At 46.8% G+C, this 20,944-nt stretch overlaps 1 protein-coding gene and 1 pseudogene across 1 annotated transcript in view; both read right to left on the bottom strand.

The window, feature by feature from the left end:
* Window positions 1-4,427, bottom strand: LOC134076002 (homeodomain-interacting protein kinase 1-like; annotated as a pseudogene).
* Window positions 4,428-5,274: 847 nt separating this feature from the next.
* The window catches only part of LOC134077531 (myosin phosphatase Rho-interacting protein-like), an 18,933-nt gene continuing 3,263 nt past the window's right edge, over window positions 5,275-20,944 (bottom strand). The window contains 17 exon segments of the mRNA XM_062533195.1: window positions 5,275-6,349; window positions 6,864-6,950; window positions 7,263-7,358; window positions 7,859-8,018; window positions 8,223-8,340; window positions 8,517-8,664; window positions 9,237-11,408; window positions 11,748-11,840; window positions 12,048-12,609; window positions 12,746-12,855; window positions 12,980-13,069; window positions 13,210-13,278; window positions 14,293-14,349; window positions 14,662-14,748; window positions 17,500-17,608; window positions 19,269-19,452; window positions 20,400-20,496. Of these exon segments, the coding sequence (XP_062389179.1) occupies window positions 6,179-6,349; window positions 6,864-6,950; window positions 7,263-7,358; window positions 7,859-8,018; window positions 8,223-8,340; window positions 8,517-8,664; window positions 9,237-11,408; window positions 11,748-11,840; window positions 12,048-12,609; window positions 12,746-12,855; window positions 12,980-13,069; window positions 13,210-13,278; window positions 14,293-14,349; window positions 14,662-14,748; window positions 17,500-17,608; window positions 19,269-19,452; window positions 20,400-20,496 (4,410 nt within the window). The 3' untranslated portion in view covers window positions 5,275-6,178.

The following is a 20,944-nucleotide window of genomic DNA, read 5'->3' as shown; positions in this document are numbered from 1 at the left end:
TACAGTATGTATTGCTGTAATATTTGACTTCAGCCAAGACTCAAGCCGAGCGCTGCTGTTGTCATTACAGGCAGAGGAGCTGCTGGTTGGAGTTCAGGTGGTCCAGGCCGTGGACAATAGTGGAGCACCTGCACGTCTGCGCCTGCTGCTGCTGGGGGAAGGAGGCGGGCGGATGGAGCTGGTCCTCTGCCTGAGTGACAGGGGCCAGTGTGATGGAGGACAGGTAGGCCCGATACGCTGAAGACGACAGGTATGCAGAGACAGCACCGCTCGAAGTCACAGGCGCATGGAGCTGGTCCTCTGCCTGAGTGACAGGGGCCAGTGTGATGGAGGACAGGTAGCCCCGATACGCTGAAGACGACAGGTATGCAGAGACAGCACCGCTCGAAGTCACAGGCGCATGGAGCTGGTCCTCGGCCTGAGTGACAGGGGCCAGTGTGACGGAGGACAGGTAGGCCTGATACGCTGAAGACGACAGGTATGCAGAGACAGCACCACTCGATGTCACAGGCGAGAGCTGATGAGAGAGTGAGCTGCTGCCGCTGCTGCTACCACTTCCAGAATGGGAGGACGGTGTTGCCTGCTCAAACTGTTGGGGGACACAGCAAAAAGTGCCATTCACAGACATTAGTGAATGCATTATCAACATTTACAACCCACAGTAGAAGCTGCATTGATGTGTGCTACACCACTAGACAACAGGTGAAGATGAGATGTGTACCACTACCTGAGTCAGGTTGACGGGATGGGTTCGACTGGGCACCGTTCCCATGCCAAACTCGCTGCTGCTGATGTGCGCTGATGCTGCTGCCACCCCTGCTATGGCATAGGCTTCCTCTGAAGAGCTGGAGAGGCGAGAGGTGATTTCGACAAACACCGGCAGACGTCTAGACCTTGGAGGACTGCTGGTGCTGGTGTCCTGGAGGTCATGACCAGTCACGTGGCTGAAGATGTCTGCCCTCTGGTCCACTCTGTTACGCACAGAGGAATGGAGGGATCACGTCAGTAATATTGTCACTGCATGTTGTTTGCATTATTACTTTCTGCAGTCATGCCCCATTCATTTTTTACATACTGTACGTGCCATAAAATCAAATACTTTAAAGGATCAGATAAAGGGCATACAGTTAGTTGTGTGAGTTACCTAGCTCGGCTCTCCATTTTTCTCTTCTTGCACCTCCTGCTGTGATGGGTGCCCATGTTCAGGTCCTCTGAGATGGCAGAGGACTTGCGAGACGTGATCTCTACGAACACCGGCAGCCGCTTTGACCTTGCAGGATTGCTGGGGAACGAGTCCAGCGTGTCATCGACTCTCACGTGGCCAAAGACGTCTGCTCTCTGGTCCACACTGTTATGCACAAAGACAGGGCACCAGAGGACCGGAGACATCATGGCAGCAAGATTGTCACTATATCTTGTTTGCACTGGCGGTAATGCAGTCATGTCCAATATTGTTTTCAAGTGCCATAACATCAACCTCTCCAAAGGGGCAGATAAGGACAAAAAAATAGTCGTTTGAGGTACCTAGCTCGGCTCTCCATCTTTCTCTTTTTGCATTTGTTTGGGTGAATGCTGCCGTGATGGGTGCCCATGTTCAGGGCCACTGGGACGGCAGAGGCTTGCTCTGAAGAGGCGGAGAGGCTATGGGTCGTCTGTGCGAACACAGGCAGATACTCGGAGCTTGGAGGATGGCTGGGGAATGAATCAGAAACCTGGGAGTCATGAACAGTCATATGGCTGATTATGTTGGCCCTGTGGTCCAGACTGTTATGGACATAGACAGAGCTGGTAAATACAGAGGCATCAAGGCATCAAGCTTGCTCAAAGAAAGTGTTGCACTGCAAATGTCCATATTTTGAGAGCAAGTGAAAATGTCAAAGGTCAAAAGAGTCAAAATGTCCAAAACAAGCTTGCAAGGATGTTATTGTGAAGAACACAATTAAACTGTTAATTCTGCACTCGGAAAAAAATGTTGATTGATCAATGTGAAAAACGGAGTGGAAATGAGAAGATGCCACAGGACTTACTGAGCGCTCTGGCCCAGATATGCCAGAAAGGGGTGGCTGAGTGCCTGAAGAGGGGTGATTCTCTTGCCACCATCCAGGGTCAGCATTCCCTTCAAGAGGTCAACAAACTCTTGCCGGTACACCTTCTCGGTCACAAGGTCGCATCCAGGAGGTCAGATGCATCCAGACCGGTAATGTTGACCTGAGCCAAGAGCACAGCACATAGTTGATGGCAACAGGAACCTCAGAATAAGCGCAATCAGATCATTCCAACTATATCGTAACTTCTACCATTATTTAATTTTTTCTTATGTCAAATGATTCGGGAACACCCAATCACCATGTCATCCAGGGATGTGAAAATAAACGTGCGGGTCTCTTTTGGCACAACTCCCGTCTCAGCCTCAAATTCAGCTGGCGTCTAAAGACACATGAGTCAAGTGTGAGATTATCAGCGATAGGTACACGTGTCAAGCAAGTATATAGAATCTCACGACCAGAGAATCACACACCTTGAGGCTCCAGAGAGGATAGGTGGAGTCAGGCCATCTGTTAAAATAGCTGCCCGTCTTAGAGCCTGCACTGAGCAAGTACTCAGGTGGAGGTCCCTGGGTCTCGGAGATGTACCGAACCTGTAACAATCACCAGATAAGTAATATGGTTAACTTGAATAAAGACAACATAAAGAAAACATTGCAAGGCCAAGTGTGTACCGCTGTGGAAGAAACAACTTAAAACACCCACAGTACTGCCTGGTCATATTCGGAATGTCCAGGATACAGAGGCCAGCCAAGAAAGAGTTCAGCTGCCACACATCCGAGTGACCACATGTCAATGGCCTCACAGAAGGGCAGCCCAAGGATAATCTCTGGAGAACTGCAACCACAAAAGGGCCATAATTGTTGAGGTGACCCATGTAGGGTAGGACATGAGACCATGGTTAGTTAGAAGAAACCCTCTTTCTTTTTTGCCCCGTCTAACTCTGAAGCTTCACATTCTATTCTGAAAGGTTTCAGGTTAGAGCTCGACTACGACTACGTTTCCTTTCTGATCTGGGGTCAGCAGGACTCACCGGTAGAACCGCGACTGCAGGTAGCTGCAGCACACAGCCTCAGACACATGGGTGGCTGAGCCGAAGTCAATGACTTTAATGCGGCCGGGCTGGTTAACAGGGTCCACTAGCATGATGTTCTCTGGCTTGAGGTCTGTATGAATTATGCCCAGGCTTTTGAGCTTGGTCAAGGCCTGGGCAACCTGTTGAAGTATAGGCCTTACGCATGCAAGCCTGAGTGGACTAAAATGTCTGTCCTTCATGAAATCATAAAGGCTCTGTCCCAGCATCTCAAAGACCAAACAGATATGGGATTCGTGCTGGAAAGACTCATACCAGCGGACACAGTTAAATTGGTCAGTGTCCTCCATGGAGAGCCTTTTCAGATTTCTAGCCTGTTAGGAAGAGAACAGCAGTGCATTTGTAATGGATAGATCAAATGAATGAAACTGAAATTGATGGTCTGCATGGTAAAAAAAAAAAAATATTCCCATTAGAAACCCTGGCTTCAACTAAGCTGAAGGAAAGGTTGGACTTTACGCTGAGCTTATCCCTTTTACCATGACTGCCCAAAAGCTATCATAGCCATACAGTACATACTGTACCTCGATTAGTCCCTGCTGGATGTAGTCAGGATGATCTTTCAAGATTTTTATGGCCACAATCTCACTGGTGTCACGCTGTAAGCATTTGGCCACCTGACCAAAGGTGCCCTGACCAAGGAACTCTAACACCTCATAGCTACTAGACCTAGAGGTTAGGATTTCGTGTTGGACTAGCTGGTAGGCCCCATCATTCGTGGTGGAAGTGGAGTTGGTGATGGCCTGTGAGATGGTAACTCCTTCTAAAATGGTATATAAAAAAATAGGAAGTTACTAAATCAGTCAATTGCTACAATTTAAAGCAAACATGTTTTACAGGCATGATTAATGTGGTGTTTGAATACCGTATGCCCATTAGCCCTGTAACGAAATGTATGCATTGAAATATTTTTACATAATAAGCGCAAAATACGAGCTGCTTGTATAGGCCTTCTGTAACACAAACGTCTGGCTTAGAATCTCAATTCGGATGGTTTGGCCTATCTCAACATTTTGACTCAGTAACCTATTAGCCTACACACCGGAGGCTACCTAACATTTCTCTATAGCCTATTCTAGCGTCCTAATTGGGTAAGTAGCCCTACTGTAGCTAATCATTATTCACACAAAGATAGTTTTACCTGAGGTAGCCCCACAGTCAAACTTACCATACGAATTCCTGCACAAATTAATTGCGCTCCACCTATCATCGAACCGGTCCAGTGGGCTGCCAGTCCAGATCGGGCTTATCTCTGGCAGATACCTCGAAAGGTACTCCGCAGTATTCATGTTTACTCCGCTCTGAAAATCGCTCTGGCAGCCTACTAACGTTGTGTTGTCAGAAATAAAAATGATAAATAGCTGAAATTCCGTTCTTGGTTTTTACAATGTCTAGAACGTCACAACAAACCATAACATTCTAATGCATTATGACGTACAATGGGATGCATTATGGCTCTGGGATGCATTAATTTTGGTCTCTTTCTCTTCTTAGACCTTAGCAGTCCACAACATATTTCTAACAAGGCATTACTAAAAACAGTTTACAGTCAAGGTAGCCTACAAGGCACAATTGTGATTGTTATTTATGCTTGTCATTTATGACAAGCTCTCATCCAATAAAAACCTAAAAAAAAATTATAATGCCACAGAGTTAGTGGCTCACATTGTCTTGGCAGGTTGATCAATATTACTACAAGTGTGGGACATCAAATAGAATAGATTTGTTGCCCTCTTTGTGTCATAATGTCTGTCCTGGCAATATCTGATTATGGTATTCACAGTAGCATTAACTTTGAATCCACCAAATTTAAACTGAATCCATTCTTTGCCTTTGTTATGGTCATTAGACTTTGATGCTGTGCGTGAATTACAGTAAGCTGTTAATAACTTGTGGGAAACAAGCCTAATTGCAATATTTATTACCTATATTTTGTTTGCAATTTGATTTGTGATATTTTGAGAGTCCAGCTGTGTGTCATTCAAGGAAGTCAGTTTGACAATAACATGTTCATGTGATGTCTATTTTCATATACAGTAAACTTACAAAACTGTGTAAATCACTGTGAGTATAGCCAGTAGAGATGGATTGAAAACACTTTAAAAGTTTTATTTATTAATTTATGTATTTATTTATTTATAAATGTATTTCTAGTTGAAGGGACACTTGAGCACAAGGAATTTCATTACTTATAAATTCTTTTTATGAGTACAGGACAATAAACTTGAACTTGAACTCTTGATTGTCATGTAGGCTACACAAAACTGCTTGATCATTAAGTTGAAAATGTCAAATGTCACAATGTACATGTCTACATGAGCTGAGACACTAAACATTCGCCCATTTAAGTATACTTTTACAAAAAGTATATTTGGGCAGGCCGGAGGCGGGTACGAGGCAGAGCCCCCCCACATAACCAATCCCAATTTAACCCCTGGCCTATGTACTATTTCCACATGAAATGGCATGAAAACACCATTAACATAGCCTACACGAAGTACATGTACTGTAGACATGCTTGCTCACAGAGAAATACTGATATGAACCTGTTATGAGAAATACTTTCTATCATTTATTACATTAACATACATTATATACAGTCCACAAACGATTACAGTGGTTCTAACTGTACAATGTAGTATGGTCTCAATTTATCTGAGAGAAACATAAAACACTCATTAAAATAGTCAGTCAACAGTTGTTGCACTTGGAATGTTATCAATTCAGACCCATTTTCAAATTCTGGCAAAAGAAGACAAATAAGACAGCTAGCCTAATTAAAGAAACATGTGAGTGAGTGGTTCTCTGGTGGGTTCCCAGGTTCCGTTCATTTAAAAAAAAAAAATGACCTCATTATCATGCTTCCTGCTGCCACAAGGTCATCAAAAATTCATGTGCAGCTCTGAGAAGAGACCACAGACTCATGAAAGGACACCATGTTAAGTGCTACACATTTGGCGGGGTGAGTCTGAGTCAGTGAAAACTCTCTCCATCCCTCCTGGTCTCTCTCTCTCTGTCTATACTCGAGGGCACAAAGTGTTCAGTCATTTCCCCCTGCATCCAGCTGCTCCTCCATTGAAGAGGCCTCCAGGGCCTTGTACACCAGCCTCAGGTGCTCCCTCAGCTCCTCAACGTCGCGCTGGGCCCTGACCCTGGTGCTGCTGAGCTCTTTGTGCATGTCTGTGCACTTCTCAGTGGCAAACCTCTTATCCTTGAGGTGAGAGAAAGACAGTTAAGCAATAAATAGAGGTAGAGAGGGAAAGGGAGAGAGAGAGAGAGTACATATGGGAGAGAGAGACAGAATTGTTGTGTCCTTATTCCTATCTCAGTATAATATACAGCATATTCAGGAATATTAAATGCAGGTATAGTAATAGTACAATAAAACAGTTGTGAAAATAAAGCCTATATGAACTGAATTGGAAAATTCAGCGGAGAGACGGAGAGAGGGCAGGATGAGGATGTGCTTGTTATTCACAGTCTCTCTCTCTCTTTCTCTCTCTCTCTCTCTTTCTCTCTCATTAGAATTCAGAAGACACTCTATGACTCAGCAGACTGGCCATAGCAGGCCGGGTCTTGTGGTTGTGTGGTAACCAGTAACACTTCAGTGTGAGTGGAGTGTGTGAGTGGAGTGTGTGTGTGTGTGTGTGTGTGTGTGTGTGTGTGTGTGTGTGTGTGTGTGTGTGTGTGTGTGTGTGTGTGTGTGTGTGTGTGTGTGTGCTCACTCTCTGGGTCATCTGCAGCTCCTCCTTCAGGGAGCAGATCTCCTGCTTCAGGCAGTCCACCTCGGCTCTCTTCACGCGCATGCCGATCTGTAAGGCAGGTGGATCCGAGTGAGACCCAGCCAGACATATTACTTTCCTACCTGTCCCCTAGGCTTGGCTTAAATCCCAGCTAGAGCATGACAAGACTACTAATGTGCTCCCAACCATCTGGCGCAAGAGACAAATAAACAGGAGGCGTGGCATCAGATGAACTACTGTTTCCTACTGTTATTATGACTAGAGTGACATCTAGTGGCTTCTTTCACCACAGATGAAATCCAATTATGATTGCAAAGTGAGCCAACAGCAGAGAAAGTAGAGTATGCTATTATATCATGACTTGATGATGACAACACATACATGTAATTCATAAAGAATCTTCTCTTGTAGGATGGGATCTTCTTTGGAGAGTGACGATGGTAAAATATTCTCTCTGGCAAGACCACCACTCAACTCCTAAACAAACACAAATGTGAACAATATTAAGTCAAAGTCAGACAAAAGTCTCTTTAATATGCTTAAAATGTAAAAAAAAAACATGAAAAGCATATATATTTGCAATACTGTACAATGGGATCTTACATATTCTTGCACAAAACTGTTCAGTCATGCTGCTACTCAAAAGTACCAATGCTCACATTCCAGCCTTATATTAACTGGCAGACAGTCATCCAATGGAATTTAAATGTAAGATATGACGCTATCAGTCAAAGATAAATGATTATGCAGAGTGCCCTGAAAATCCTCCTAAGTGCCAGATCAAGAAGAGAAAGAGTGAAATGAAGAGAGTGGAAAAGGGAAGTACTTTTTTCTAACTCAAATCCATAAGGAGCATTTAGCTAGTTTTTGACTATTAATAGTGATGCTACAAATACCTAAACACACAAACACAGGCAGACGTACAAACCAACACACACACACACACACACACACAGAGACGTATTGCGGTCCCTTACCTGGTGGCGGGCGCTAATCTCCTGGTACCGGCGTTGGCATTGCTGCAGGGCGTGGTGCTCGGCCTCCAGAGCCTGTGCCAGGTGGGCGCTCTCCAGACACTTCAGAGAGTACTGCTGGGACAACACGTCCAGCTCCCGCTGGGTAGAGCACAGCTCCTCACTTATGTGCACGCACACACACAAACACACACACACACACACACACACACACACACACACACAGTAGATACACATTTGACATATTTACACAATGCGCACACATACACAAACACAGGTAGAAACAAGCAGAGCAGCATGTGGAGGGGGATAATACAAAATGAACAAATAACACCAACTGGCAAGAATATGAAACAATTCAAAATACCTATGTCTCTTTAGTATCTCTTCCACATCTGCATTGACTGCGGCTCCGTTCTCTAGATGTCTACCCTGAAGAACCTTTTCCAGTTCCTCCTGGTGGACCCTCTTCACGGCCTCAATCGCTGAAGAGACAATATTTCAATGTTTCAGTAATGCACAGAAAAAACACGGGCACACACACACACACAAGCACACACACACAGCTCAAAATGAACCCTGTGATTCCCTCTCCCCACACGCACGCACACACACACACACACGGCTCAAATTCAACCCCCGTGATTCCTTCTCCCCACACCTGCCAGAGTGGCGGCTGCCTCCTCCTCCAGTAGCTGTTCCTTGTCCTGCTGGAGCTGCTCCAGCTCTCGCTGGTGCTGGAGACGCAGCTCAGCCAGGGCCCTGTGGTGGGCCTCCTCCATGGCCTCAAAGCCCCGCTCACACATGGCCTGGGGGAACATCAACCAGCACACACACCCATCAGACCACTGCACCTCTGTCAGGCTTGTCAGCCCATTATTTTATTTTCCCTTTTTTTCTTTCAACTTTATTTTTTTATTGGGTAAAAAATTGACATTCATATACATTAATGTGACATTTTCATTTTCAAATCCAAAGTTGTTTATCACATCTGATAACCCAATATCAGCCCATTGTTGTCAAAAGTATTCACCAATGAAGGGTTACAGAGTTGTTGTTGTTGTTGTTGTTGTTGTTGTTGCTGCAGTATAGCTAGTGTACTCAGCAGGCTGATAATATTTGTGTTGGCTATGTTGCTAAGTCTTCCACCCGGTGCAGCATAGAGCTTGGGTAGATTACAACACAAACAACATGAGTGGAAGAGGAGGTGACTGAAACAAAAATCTGAGCCAAAATGTGCAACCTCAATTTCACCCAACTCAAAGGGGTCATTAAGTTGTAGTTACTGTGGAGCAGAGGAATAAGTAGCCATGAAGAACAAAAAGATAAATGAGAGACATTTTGTCAAGTAACAATAAATGAAAGAAATGTTTATTCTCACCTGTAGAGTTTCCAAGTCTCTCCTGTGTTGCTCCTGAAGAGCAGACATGCTTCCATCACACTCATCCCTGCTGGGTTCAGCCAGGTCTCCGCTCGTGGGCCGCACTAACTCAGGCTCAGGTGCTCCCTTCACAGCCTCATCCTCCCTCTGGGATTCGGAGTCTGGAACTTCAGTCAGGTAACCTTTCTCTTCCTCTCCCTTAATTGAAACAGCATCTGCTCTCAGGTCTGTGGGCCTTTCTGTTTTGACCTGGCCAGTGCTGCAGTCACGGGCAGGGTTCTCCATCCCATCCTGGCCCACAACGTCCACATGAGCACCATCTGAGCATCTGGAGTCCACGGGGCATTTCTGGTTGAGGAAATGACCTCCAGACCTCTGGTTCTCTATATCTGAGAGTCTGGTGCAGAGCTCCTCGTTCATCTGTCTTAGCACCTGACAGTTCTGACAACTCTCTTCACCCCCCCACGAGCCCACCTCTGTTTGGGCGCACTTCTCCTGCGCGGCCTCGAGCCGACTGACGATGTAAGCGGAGAGGAGCTCGGAGGCGGCGCCGTGAGCGTGAAGGAGCTCGGGGTCACCCTGCCTACGCCACACACCGCACAGATCTTTAACTGTGGATCGCAGCTCCGTGTTTGCAGAGGAATCAAGGCAGGAGGCAGCGCAGTTTAACAGGGACGTTTTCAGATTCACGCTCTCCATCAATTCCCTCCAAAGGCCGTCATTACAAAGCCGTCTGTACGAACTCAATATCCTCTCCGCTCGCCGCTCTGACATCTCATCTGTTATCTCAGCTGTTGCGGGCCCGCTGACGTGCGACTCCGGGAGAACTGAGCCATCACTTGTCTGAGGCTGGCAGGCACCAGGACCTGCGCTAACGATCGGTGAATTGATCGGCGGGGGAGAGAAATGCTTGTGTGCGGAGAGGTAGAGTTTAATCTCCTCCAGTTTGGCCCCGGACGACTTAGCCGTCAGCCCGTCAGAGACGCCCGCCTCAGCACAACTCGCCGGGCTGGCTTTGAGGAGGCTCAGCGTCGCCCAGATCTCCTCCTCCAGACGGAGCCTGCCGCTAATGCTCCGATTTGCGTCAACATCCTGTCTTTCTGATACGAGGGGCGGCAGCGCCGGCAAATCCGTCTCTCCGGTCGCCCTCAGCAGTTTGCCAAGTGCTTTAGACCTTGTTTGGAGCTCGTCCACCAGATGCTGAGTATCATCCTCCTCTGGACCGTGTCCATTACCAGCCTTCTCCTCTGACTCGCTTTCACTGCTCTGAGCTCTTTGTACCTCCGGCAGCACCTGCGACTGTAGGACCTCATCTCTTTGGCTGCATGGCATTATGGCTGTAAGGGCTTCTTGGGCCTCCTGGGCCTCTTTGGCACAAAGTTCAGCGCAATCCAACTGGTCTTCCATCAGGTCCTGTAAGGCCTCTTGTACAGGCGCGCGTGAATGATGATCTTTTGGCTCCAGAAAGCCGAGGCCCTCCAGTGTGGCTTCCCTTAAGTGCAGCCGTCTCAAAGTGTCTCTGAGTTTCTCGTTCTGTGCCGCCAGTTGGGCTTGGGCCTCCTTCAGTTCCAGGCATTTCTCTCGGAGCTCGTTCTCGAGACACTCTACTCTGGCATCGGTCAGCTGCTCCAACGTGGACAGGTGCGGTCGGCCGTCTTGTCTTTCGTCGAGTTCCGCTCGGAGCCTTTCTATCTCTCGGTCGGCCTCAGTCAGCTGGTGGACCATTTCCTGACTCCGCTGGTTGAGAGCTTCGTTTTCACGTGTCAGGGAGGCCACTACCTGGACGAGCCTCTCCTCCACCTCTGAGCGGTCCTGCTCTCCTACCTCACCTTGATTTGTCCTCGGTCTCACCTGTCCCACAGCCGGAGGGTGAAGCTCCTCAAAGCTTGTGAAGCTGAGATGTTTCAACAGTTCTGGACAGCCAGCTTCACTGGTGATGCTTCCTTGTTCGTCATCTGTTAGAGCATCACCCAATGCCAGTGAGCTCTGATCTAGAATGGAGGAGCCAAAGCCCAGCTGCTCCTGCATACGTTGCCGTCGTAGTTCCTCAAACCGCAGTAGTTCTTTAGTTTCTTCATACTTATCTCTTAGACTTGACAAATGACTACTGTAAGAGCTTGAGTCCATTGTAACTGGGATATCTTCACTCTCCTGGACATCAGTGCTCTCGAGCTGTGTGCAAAGAGGTTGCTGTTTAATATTGGGATGCACACACTTCAGTCAGACACAGAATTCTTTGAATTTAACAGTCCAAATGCTACCAATTTTTTTATATGCTGCAAACATTCTTCACCATTTCATTAGAATGACTTCTGGATTCAATCATACATCCTAACACTGATTGCATAAATTACTTCATGGTGCTGTGTATAAACCGAAGATACTGGGCTTGATCTACAGTCATGACTAACTTTGTGACATCTGTTATGATAAAATATTGTGATAATACTAAAATATTGATGGAACGTATTACATAACTCTGATATTACAGTCCTTCTTAAGTAAACTCACCTGGAAGTCCCAAGTGGAGCTCATCTGTTGATCCAGTGTTGGCTCCTCTCTATGACAAGACGACTCGGTCAGCTGGGCAGTCAGCTCCTCCACCTGTGACACAATGCTTACGATTACACTGGATCTGTGTGGTCTTTTGTCCAACCTGAGGTCACTGAAAAACTAATTCACTGTGCAATCTGCTCCACAAGTTACAATGATATCAATCCACAGACACAATACCTGCTTTGTTCCCAGAGCAAGCAACATAGTTCAAGACTGACCCAAGGTCACTGAAGTCTACTGCAGGGGCAAACTCACCCTTCTCTGGTAGTTACTCAACAGTTTCTCCAGCTCGCCGACGTCCCTGGCCTGGGTGTCGGGGTAGAGCGGCACCTTCCTCTCCTCCCGAATGCCCGCCTTCTCCACCTCCAGCCAGCGCTCCTCGATCTCCTGTGCCCTCTGCTGCTGGTGCTCCGGGGAGCTCTGGCGGACACACGGCACGCCCGTGCCCGCACCCCTGACCACGCCGTTCCGGACGACCTCCTCCTGGCAAGCAGACTTGAACACGGAGCCCATGACGCTCTCGTAGCGCTTCCTGCGTTCCTCGCGCCTCCGCCGCCGCCTCTCCACGGACCACACCTCCACCTTCTGCTCCTGCCCGCCGCCGTGGGTGCCCGCGGGCGGACTGTGGCGGGCGAGCCGGAGCGAGGCTCTGCCGCCGGGCTTGCCGTGGGCCCCCTCGCGACGCTTCTGACCGCAGCGGTTCTTGCCGCCGCGCCTCATCTTCGACGACACCTCTGGGGAAAGCGAGTCGCGGGTCAGGTCCGGCTCAGGCAGAGGTCCCGCTGACGAGCCGAAAGGGCAAAGGTCATCGGAGAGACTGCCCAACAAACAGAGAGAGGAAGTTGATCAGTGCCGGAGACAGGAAGTTGATGTGTGTAAAAGACTGGAAATCACTGACTGTATATCAGACTGCAACACTCAGCACTGTTGGCCTCAATCCAGTCATGACTTACTTTGTGATGTCTGGTGCGTTGGACGGCCGAACGTTTTTGGCAAGGGCTTGGATCCAGTTCCGGCGTATGCCTGCAGTCATGGCTGCCAGCGTGTGCACTTGCGTCTGTGTCTGAACAAGTGAGTAAATACAGGAGTTGGAACATATGGTGATGACTGAGAATTCTGCAGGACATTGGTTAATGTTATAGAATGCTGCTCATTTAATAGAAACAGAACAGTGAGTGATTCCCTACGTGAATCTGAAAGCCATAGTTCCTCTGGATTTGATGCTCAGTCACTTGATGGCAGGTTGTGAGGTCTATCTCTCCCACCAGCTCCGACGCCTTGGCAGGAGGACATGAAAACAACAATATGTAAGGAGGGAAGGAGACTGAAACGCAAACGGAGCAATAGTCAAGTTCTGTTTTTAGAACAGATTAATATGAACGCCAATAGAGTGGTTTCATACGAGCCGGGAGCTTACCTCCTCTGCTACAGAGTCCTTGTAATAACGCAGTTTGTGAGTGGACAGCACAAACCAGTTCTTTTTCCACTAGAGGGAACCAAACGGACACGCACACACACACACGAGAGAGATCTGACCTTGTAAAGTTGTACACAGTGTGAACTGAAGCTCAGGCAAGATTTCCATGAAGATGAAACTGAACAGTCACAGACATGCACAGCTCAGCATCTAGCTAATTACTTGCATACAAAAGAAATCTGGCATGACATTGCCCAACACACACACACATATGGGTCTTTTCTGTGACTGAGAACATAAGTGTCCTGATAGAGATTACCCCTGACCTTTCTGTGTAAATCCGCATGTAAGACACCGTAAATAAAAAACATAATTACAGCTTCCCACGGGCAAATTGCTCTCCCACAGTTCTAAAAGACTTTGGTTGATTGCCGGCCAAAGCTCAAACCATTGCAATTCAGCTACGATACAAATGAAAACTGGGAAGCCCAATCCACAACACTGGCGTCACTTCACTTGCTTTAATCATACACAAATTACTACAGTTTGTTGTCTCCTACAGTTTTTATTTAGTTCTTTTTTGTATGTTCTTTCCATGTGCTTATTTGTAAAGCACTTTGAATTACTAATATATATATGAATTCCACTAGACTATGTGATTACTGTGCAATGCCTGTTTGTCGTGTATATTTATGTGTGTTTTTCACGGATGCCCTTAAACATGACACATGGGGAGGGAAACATACCTTTGAAATGAGAAATATTTACGCCTCGAGTTTGAACTTGCCGTGTGTGAGAGGGCCATATAAGTAGCATAATCTGTCATGGATGAAAAGACATGCCATTCTCTCTAAAACACCATTCTTCACACTCTGAATGGCCCCGAGTCACGGCGAAAAAAGAGTACACCATTGAGCACGAGTCCACTACTACACTCTACACCACTACTCCACCCCTCCGCTGCTCTCACTAGCCCTTCAGTGGCCCTCTCCGCTTAGGGGGAGAGAGAGAGAGAGAGAGAGCGAGAGAGAGAGAGAGAGAGAGAGAGAGAGAGAGAGAGAGGAGGGTGCTCCATGGACTCACCTGATTCTGCTCCTCCAAAATCATGAGCCAGCCTTTCTTAAAGTTCAGCAGATCAGGCTGGACACACACATGGGAGGAAGAAGTATGATTAAAAAAAGAAAAAACAATTCGGTGGCAGTTAAATATAAAATGTGTCTTCCAGGCAGGTGTTTTTTTTTATATGTATACCTTCTCTAAGACGTGATTTCCCCTCAAGGAAACATTCTTCAATGTCTGACTACTCTCTATTCATTCATAACTGTTTCCAGTAAGACACTAAGTTTCACCATAGTGATGCAAGCTCACCATTATAACGTAAATCACTCTGTTTGTGAATGTATGGCAGGTAATCCTTGACTTGAAAGTTGAATATTTAAAATGTCAACTCACCGTCATCACTGACTCAGAAGTCCTGTTGTCAGGTGACCGCTCTCTTCTCTTGGGTGAGCGGGGGGGAGGGGATACAGCAGGACCCTTCTGTCAGGAGCAAACATGTCAAATTACAATTAAATGGTCACAAAAAGGAGGAACAACCAGGGGCGTGTTTCCCAAAACCATTGTTGCTAACCTGTTAGCAACTTAGTTGGTTGGCAATGGGAAATTGCATTGAAACCAACAAAGCTGCTAACTTAATTAGCAACTATGATTTAGGGAAACACGCCCCAGGATGGTTAGTCAAACATTTGAAGGTCAAAGGTCACAGCATCCCTCACAGACTCCTCAAAGTTGGCATCGTGCCATAGCTTGCGGGTTCATTTCTGTCCTGTTCCACACTGTTTGACTGGAGAGCGGAGATGGAGCAAGCCTCCATCGCCTGACCCGGCAGACAACGGGCCGCTGAGGAAATGGAGCCCAGAGGCAGCGGATGCGTTGGGCCCAGACTACAGACAGTCTCATGATTTTCATGTATATATGTGAGTGTGTGCGTGTGTGCCTATATGTGTGTGCATGTGCCTGCGTGTGTGTGAGTATGAATTTGAGTATGAGTATGTGTGACACAAATAGCACTTTGTGAAACAAATCAGTGTCCAGTGCAATACGTATTTAGTGTCCAGACATTATTTTAAGCAGAAGTCTTTTTTAAAGTCCACCACTGGAGGACGGATCACCACTCTGGCTGCCTGAGAAAGTCCCGGAACCCATCCAGTCTTCATGTATTTTTTGTATTGAAAAAAAATTGGTCACTTATATTTTTGCTTTTATTACTGTATTTATTTTATATCCGTGAGCACCTTGGGCCAATTGCATTGCGTTTAAGTGTGCTATATAAATAAATGTGACTTAGCGTGACTTGACTGTATTAATAATGCTGCGTGCCCCAACTCGACGCTCCTGACGTCATGGAGAAACATTCTGACAGAGGAGTGGGCTAACCATTGCCTCCTATAACAAGAGGGGTCTATTTCCGAGGCTGGTTTTCCCCCTCCTGGGAAGAGCCCTCTCCCCCCCTGAGGGGCTGGGTGGTTGGGAAAGGGGAAATGGAAATCTCAGAGGAATCTGGCCAGCAGAGCACGAGAGCCGGAATCCAAGGGAATCACCCTTGATCCCTCCCTCCTCAAAACACACACAAAACAAAAAAACAAACAAAAAACCCCTGTAAACAAACCAACAAAAAAACAAATAAATAAAATGGATAGCAACACATAAGATCAACTAAGAGGTCAGAAAAAAACTACACTGCCGGTACTGGGAACATCATGTCTTCACTCATGTTTGGAATGTGTCACACAAGAGACGGTGGGACGAGGCGGTGACCTCCAGACAGCTGCTGATTGAGCATTATGAGAAGATATGAACTGGCTTTAGAATTATAACAACAACAACAACAACGACAAGATTATTAATAATAATAACAATAATAATAATAATAATAGTTACATGTATACATTTTATTTATAAAGCACCTTTCAAAACATCCAAGGTCTAATATAACAGTGCTTACAAAGAGAATTTGACATAGGTATTGTAGCCGCAAAACCCTGTGGCTTGTCAGTGGCCTGTCAAACAATATCACTGTTTACAATAATTACAGTATTCAGAAACAGGACACACACAGGCTGCCCTCAGGCGGATGAAGAACCAGTTTTGGTCGAGAGCGCGGCAACACAAACCAAACATCCCGCCTGTTCAATACCTGTACAACGCCACTGCTTTAGCGTAAACACAAACACTTGGTTGCTCACATGCTGACACACACACACACACACACACACACACACACACACACACACACAAAGTGCAAGCCCCAACAGCTCCACTCGAGTGCTTACTGACTCACGCTGCTGGTGCCAGAATGCTCTTCACCTGAGCGCCTGTCTAACGCTCAGACCTGCTCAGTTCGAGCCCACTCTAGCAGCGGTTGACGGCAACACCTGGACCTGTGACTCAGGTCGAGACGCACAGCGCACTGCGGCCCTAACGAAACCAGCTGTGCCCAGGGCAAAGGCCTGTGTGCTTTTCTCACACGACCAGGGCTGAGTCACTCTACATGAGCACATGAGATCAGACATTGCACACCAATAAGAGAACCAGACCCTGTTGTTGTGCTGTTTACAGTTGAGTTGTGTTGTAATCTGAGCCAGCTGCGCCATGACACACTTTTTCCCCCATTTTTACCTGAACCAACCCCTCCCCACCCCACCATTTCTATAAAGATATACATCCTTGGAGACTATCTGCTGCTGGTAAGTTTATTCAGCTTGTACAGTCATCATCTGGGGGGTATTCCTAGTGCGTGGTTTAGTGACGAACCTGGGTAAATTCAGTGGTGAACCTCCTACAACAAGAGCCCAATGCCATTGTTTCGTTAGGAGAATAAAGCCGTACAGTTTTTCTATTTGGAGGTTCACCACTTACTCTGAGTTAACTTACTCAGGTTTGCCACTAAAAACACGTACTTCGAATACCCGCGATGGTGATCCCCTGTTGGGCCGGTGTGTAACGACGACTGCGCCTCATTGTGGTGGTTAGTGAGGCCCCCCCTTCACTGTAAAGCGCTTTGGATGCCTTGAAAAAGCACTATATAAGTTGAATCTACTGTAGTCTAACCTAATCTAAAAAAACACTACATAAATGCAGTGTTGTTGTTGTTGTTGTTGTTGTTGTTGTTGTTGTTGTTGTTGTTGTTGTTGTTGCTGCTATCAGTGTATGTGTTTGGCGGTGGGAAACTTGGCGGTGGGAGGCATGAAGGGGGCATGACGAGCTGATGTGGACGGAGAGAGGACCTACCGGTTTCTGTGTGGGCTGCGGCGGTCGCCCGGTCCTGGCCTGCTCACTGCTGCTGCTGCTGCTGATCGGACCCTCTACCTGCACCTCTGCTCCAGCTCGCCATACCTCACTGAGAGAGACAGAGGAGATAGGGAGACAAGAATGAGGAAGGAGAGAATGATGATAAAGAGGTTGTTGTTTAGTGTGTGTGTGTGTGTGTGTTTGTGTGTATGTGTGTACACGTGTACAGAGAGAGAGAGAGAGAGAGAGAGAGAAATGAGAAAAGGAGAGGAAGGAATAGAGGCAGAGAGACAGAGCAAGATGTCAATCATCAGAAGACCGTGGTTGTTTAACTGCTGCTTCCTCCACTCTGGAAAGACAACATTGCTTCAGTCAACAGCTCTTCCAGAACAAGATGACACATTTGTGCATTTCCACCTGTTCTCTTTGAACACACACACACACACACACACACACACACACACACACACACACACACACACACACACACACACACACACACACACACACACACACACACACACACACACACACACACACACACACACACACACACACACACACACACACACACACACACACACACACACACACACACACACACACAAAAGTCCTTTTCCCTAAGCTTGGGTCTCTAAGCGACAGTGTATGAGAAAAGACTAATATCCTGCCTGCAAGCTTTTATGAGAAGGAGAAAACAACTAAACAACATGAGATCAGCACTTCTACATGCCACAAAATGTACATTACATCACCACGCAACAGACTAAGCATGGCAATTTCATTTCTTTACTTTAATACAAGCAATCACCTTAACTTCATAACAACTCCAAATCAGCTCCTGTTGGACTTGCAGAAGAAAATCTCACAGAAGAACCTTAACCATCTCACCCTTAAAAGGGGATGTTTGGCTTTTGAAAAAAAAAAAGACAGGAAGTGACATATTCGTGTCACAGAACCTGTATGCATGATTGAGTATAAAGCTTTGCTCGGAGAGCTCTTGTATAAGCTAAATTTAAAAAGAGCTGCGATGCTAATGGAGGGGTAAGGGCCTTTGATGTCTGACCGGGTGTGTATGCTGTGGCGTGTGTAAAACGGCTTTTTACTGAGGGGAGGCCGAGGAGGCATCTGCTGTCCCTAGGCACTAAATTGTTTGCACATTGAGCTTGTCCCTTGCCAAATAGCTCAGAGTTTGCCGAGAGGATTGCGAGCGTGCGCACACACACGCACACACGCACGCACGCACGCACACACACACGTGCGGACAAACCCACACACAAACCCACACGCATACAAACTGACAGAAACACACCCCTACGCAAACATACGCACAATCATACTCACACAAGCTCACACACACGCACACACAAAATACGTTCTCACACCCACACACACAAATGAATACAAACTTACTCACACCCACACACACACTCACAATGACAGACAGACAAATACACATTTATACACACAAATACACACACACTACACCCTTCCCACTTGGAGACAGACAATCATGCACATGCATGTGTGCGCACACAAACACACACACACACACACACACGCACACACACACGCTAACGTGCACACACACACACACGCACACACACACACTATTAAGGAGAATAAGCACATAAAAATAAAATGCCCTGCTGGAGGGAGCGCTGCAACCAACTGCTTATTTGACTTGGCACTGTTTGGAGAAGGGGGAGTATATTTGGCTGCGTCTGAAAGGACCCCCTCTTCAGCTCCGCAGGGCTCCTGCCACTCACCTCCTCTCTGACTCTGCCTCCTCTGGCTCCTCCGGTCTCCTCTGCCCACTACCGGCCTGCGTGTTTGCGTCCACCTCGGAGTCCAGCAGGCTGACGGCATCTCCAGCCTTAGCATGAAGAGCACTGTCCGTTGCTGGGTGAACATTTCTGTGGCTAGCTGGATCGACTGTGGTCACTTTATCTCCTGTTGAAGTATGAAAAGATGGATAACGAGCATGCATCCAGCATTCAAATTACAGGAAGAAAACAATTACTTTCTTGACCTGCTGCCCTGATATGGCCAGAAATTCCCTTTTATTTAAAAGTGACTCCAAAATGGGTGCTCTAACCATCTCGACGATGATCTACACTGTCAGGGTAATGATAAAATAAATACAAGTACACTGCAAATATTTGTGTTGCAGCACATGCGCTTCCTTGTAATCATACCCTTGTTAGGGGTGTTGCCATTGCCAACCATAATTAAACAGCTGGGCAACGTTCTAGAGCCCCACATGCGTTTGACAAGAAAATTCCCTCCCCGAGATCACATGGTTCCCCCAGTCTCTGATGTTCTCTGATGGTCTGTGCTGCGCGGAGCTCCGAGCTGTCTCTCCGAAACAGGCGCTGCGCTCCTCCCATGGCCTGGCCCCCAGCTCATAATTACAAGGTGGCGAAGGCAGCAGCTGAGGCATTTTTCTCCTTTTTTTCGCTCTCTGTGGAATCAGGACAGGGAGGTGACAGATCCTGGGAGAGTACAGTTCCAGTAATGAGCAGGAACATCATTCCACCGCTGCCAGGGTGTTTGTCACACAACCCCCCCCCACACACACACACACACCTCCCAACATCACCAAGCATCAGAAGAGTTTTCAAGGGGCTACAGTATATTCTCTCTCTCTCTCTCTCTCTCTCTCTCTCTGTGTGTAGACCCTGAGGAATGAGGCAGCTATTCAGTCTACACACAAGGCTGACAAGTTCACATAGACATGCATGTGGTTGAGCAAGAAAAGAGGCGGCTTGCTTGCTTACCACTTTTCAACTACCCAATGACCCTTTGAGCAACCAAACAAACACGCACAAACAGCAACAACGCAAACAACAACGCAACGCAACGCAACACAACACAACGCAATGCAACGCAACACGCACCTGAAGCAGAGTCACCCTTGGGGCTCCTGTCCTCCTCCTGGGCGGAGTCTGCTGCGACCCCACAGGTGACCCCCGGCGGCGTCACACTCTCAGGGCCCTGTGGGACAGGGGACCACACCAGTGTCACCATCTCACAGGACACAGTTTTCCATTAAGGCTAGAATTACACAACTTAAAAAAGGGATAGTTTACCCCAAAATGCTATTAAAACACATCTTAGTGGGATAATTCCCTCCCACCATCCAAAATGGAACGCTTGCATTATCTTGACTAAAGCATGTATTACAACTCAATGGCACAGTTAGCCTTAAATGAAAATTCCTACTGCACCTACTTACTAGTTCGTCAGAAAAAGAACCGTCATATTATGTGTCTTTGCATATAGAATAGAAAAGGAATTGAGTAAAATGTCTCTTTTTTCTCTTTGCTGTGGCAGTGAATTGTGGCCAGTTTATTTAGTTTGGTACTATTTTTCTGATTTAATCATTCTGTACTGCATGACACGTCAGGATTTATTCACAAAACTTTAGTAATTTAGTCTCAAC

This window comes from Sardina pilchardus, chromosome 3 (assembly GCF_963854185.1).
Source record: "Sardina pilchardus chromosome 3, fSarPil1.1, whole genome shotgun sequence".
In the NCBI taxonomy this organism is placed as follows: domain Eukaryota; kingdom Metazoa; phylum Chordata; class Actinopteri; order Clupeiformes; family Clupeidae; genus Sardina; species Sardina pilchardus.
This window is presented reverse-complemented; position numbering and strand designations above follow the sequence as displayed.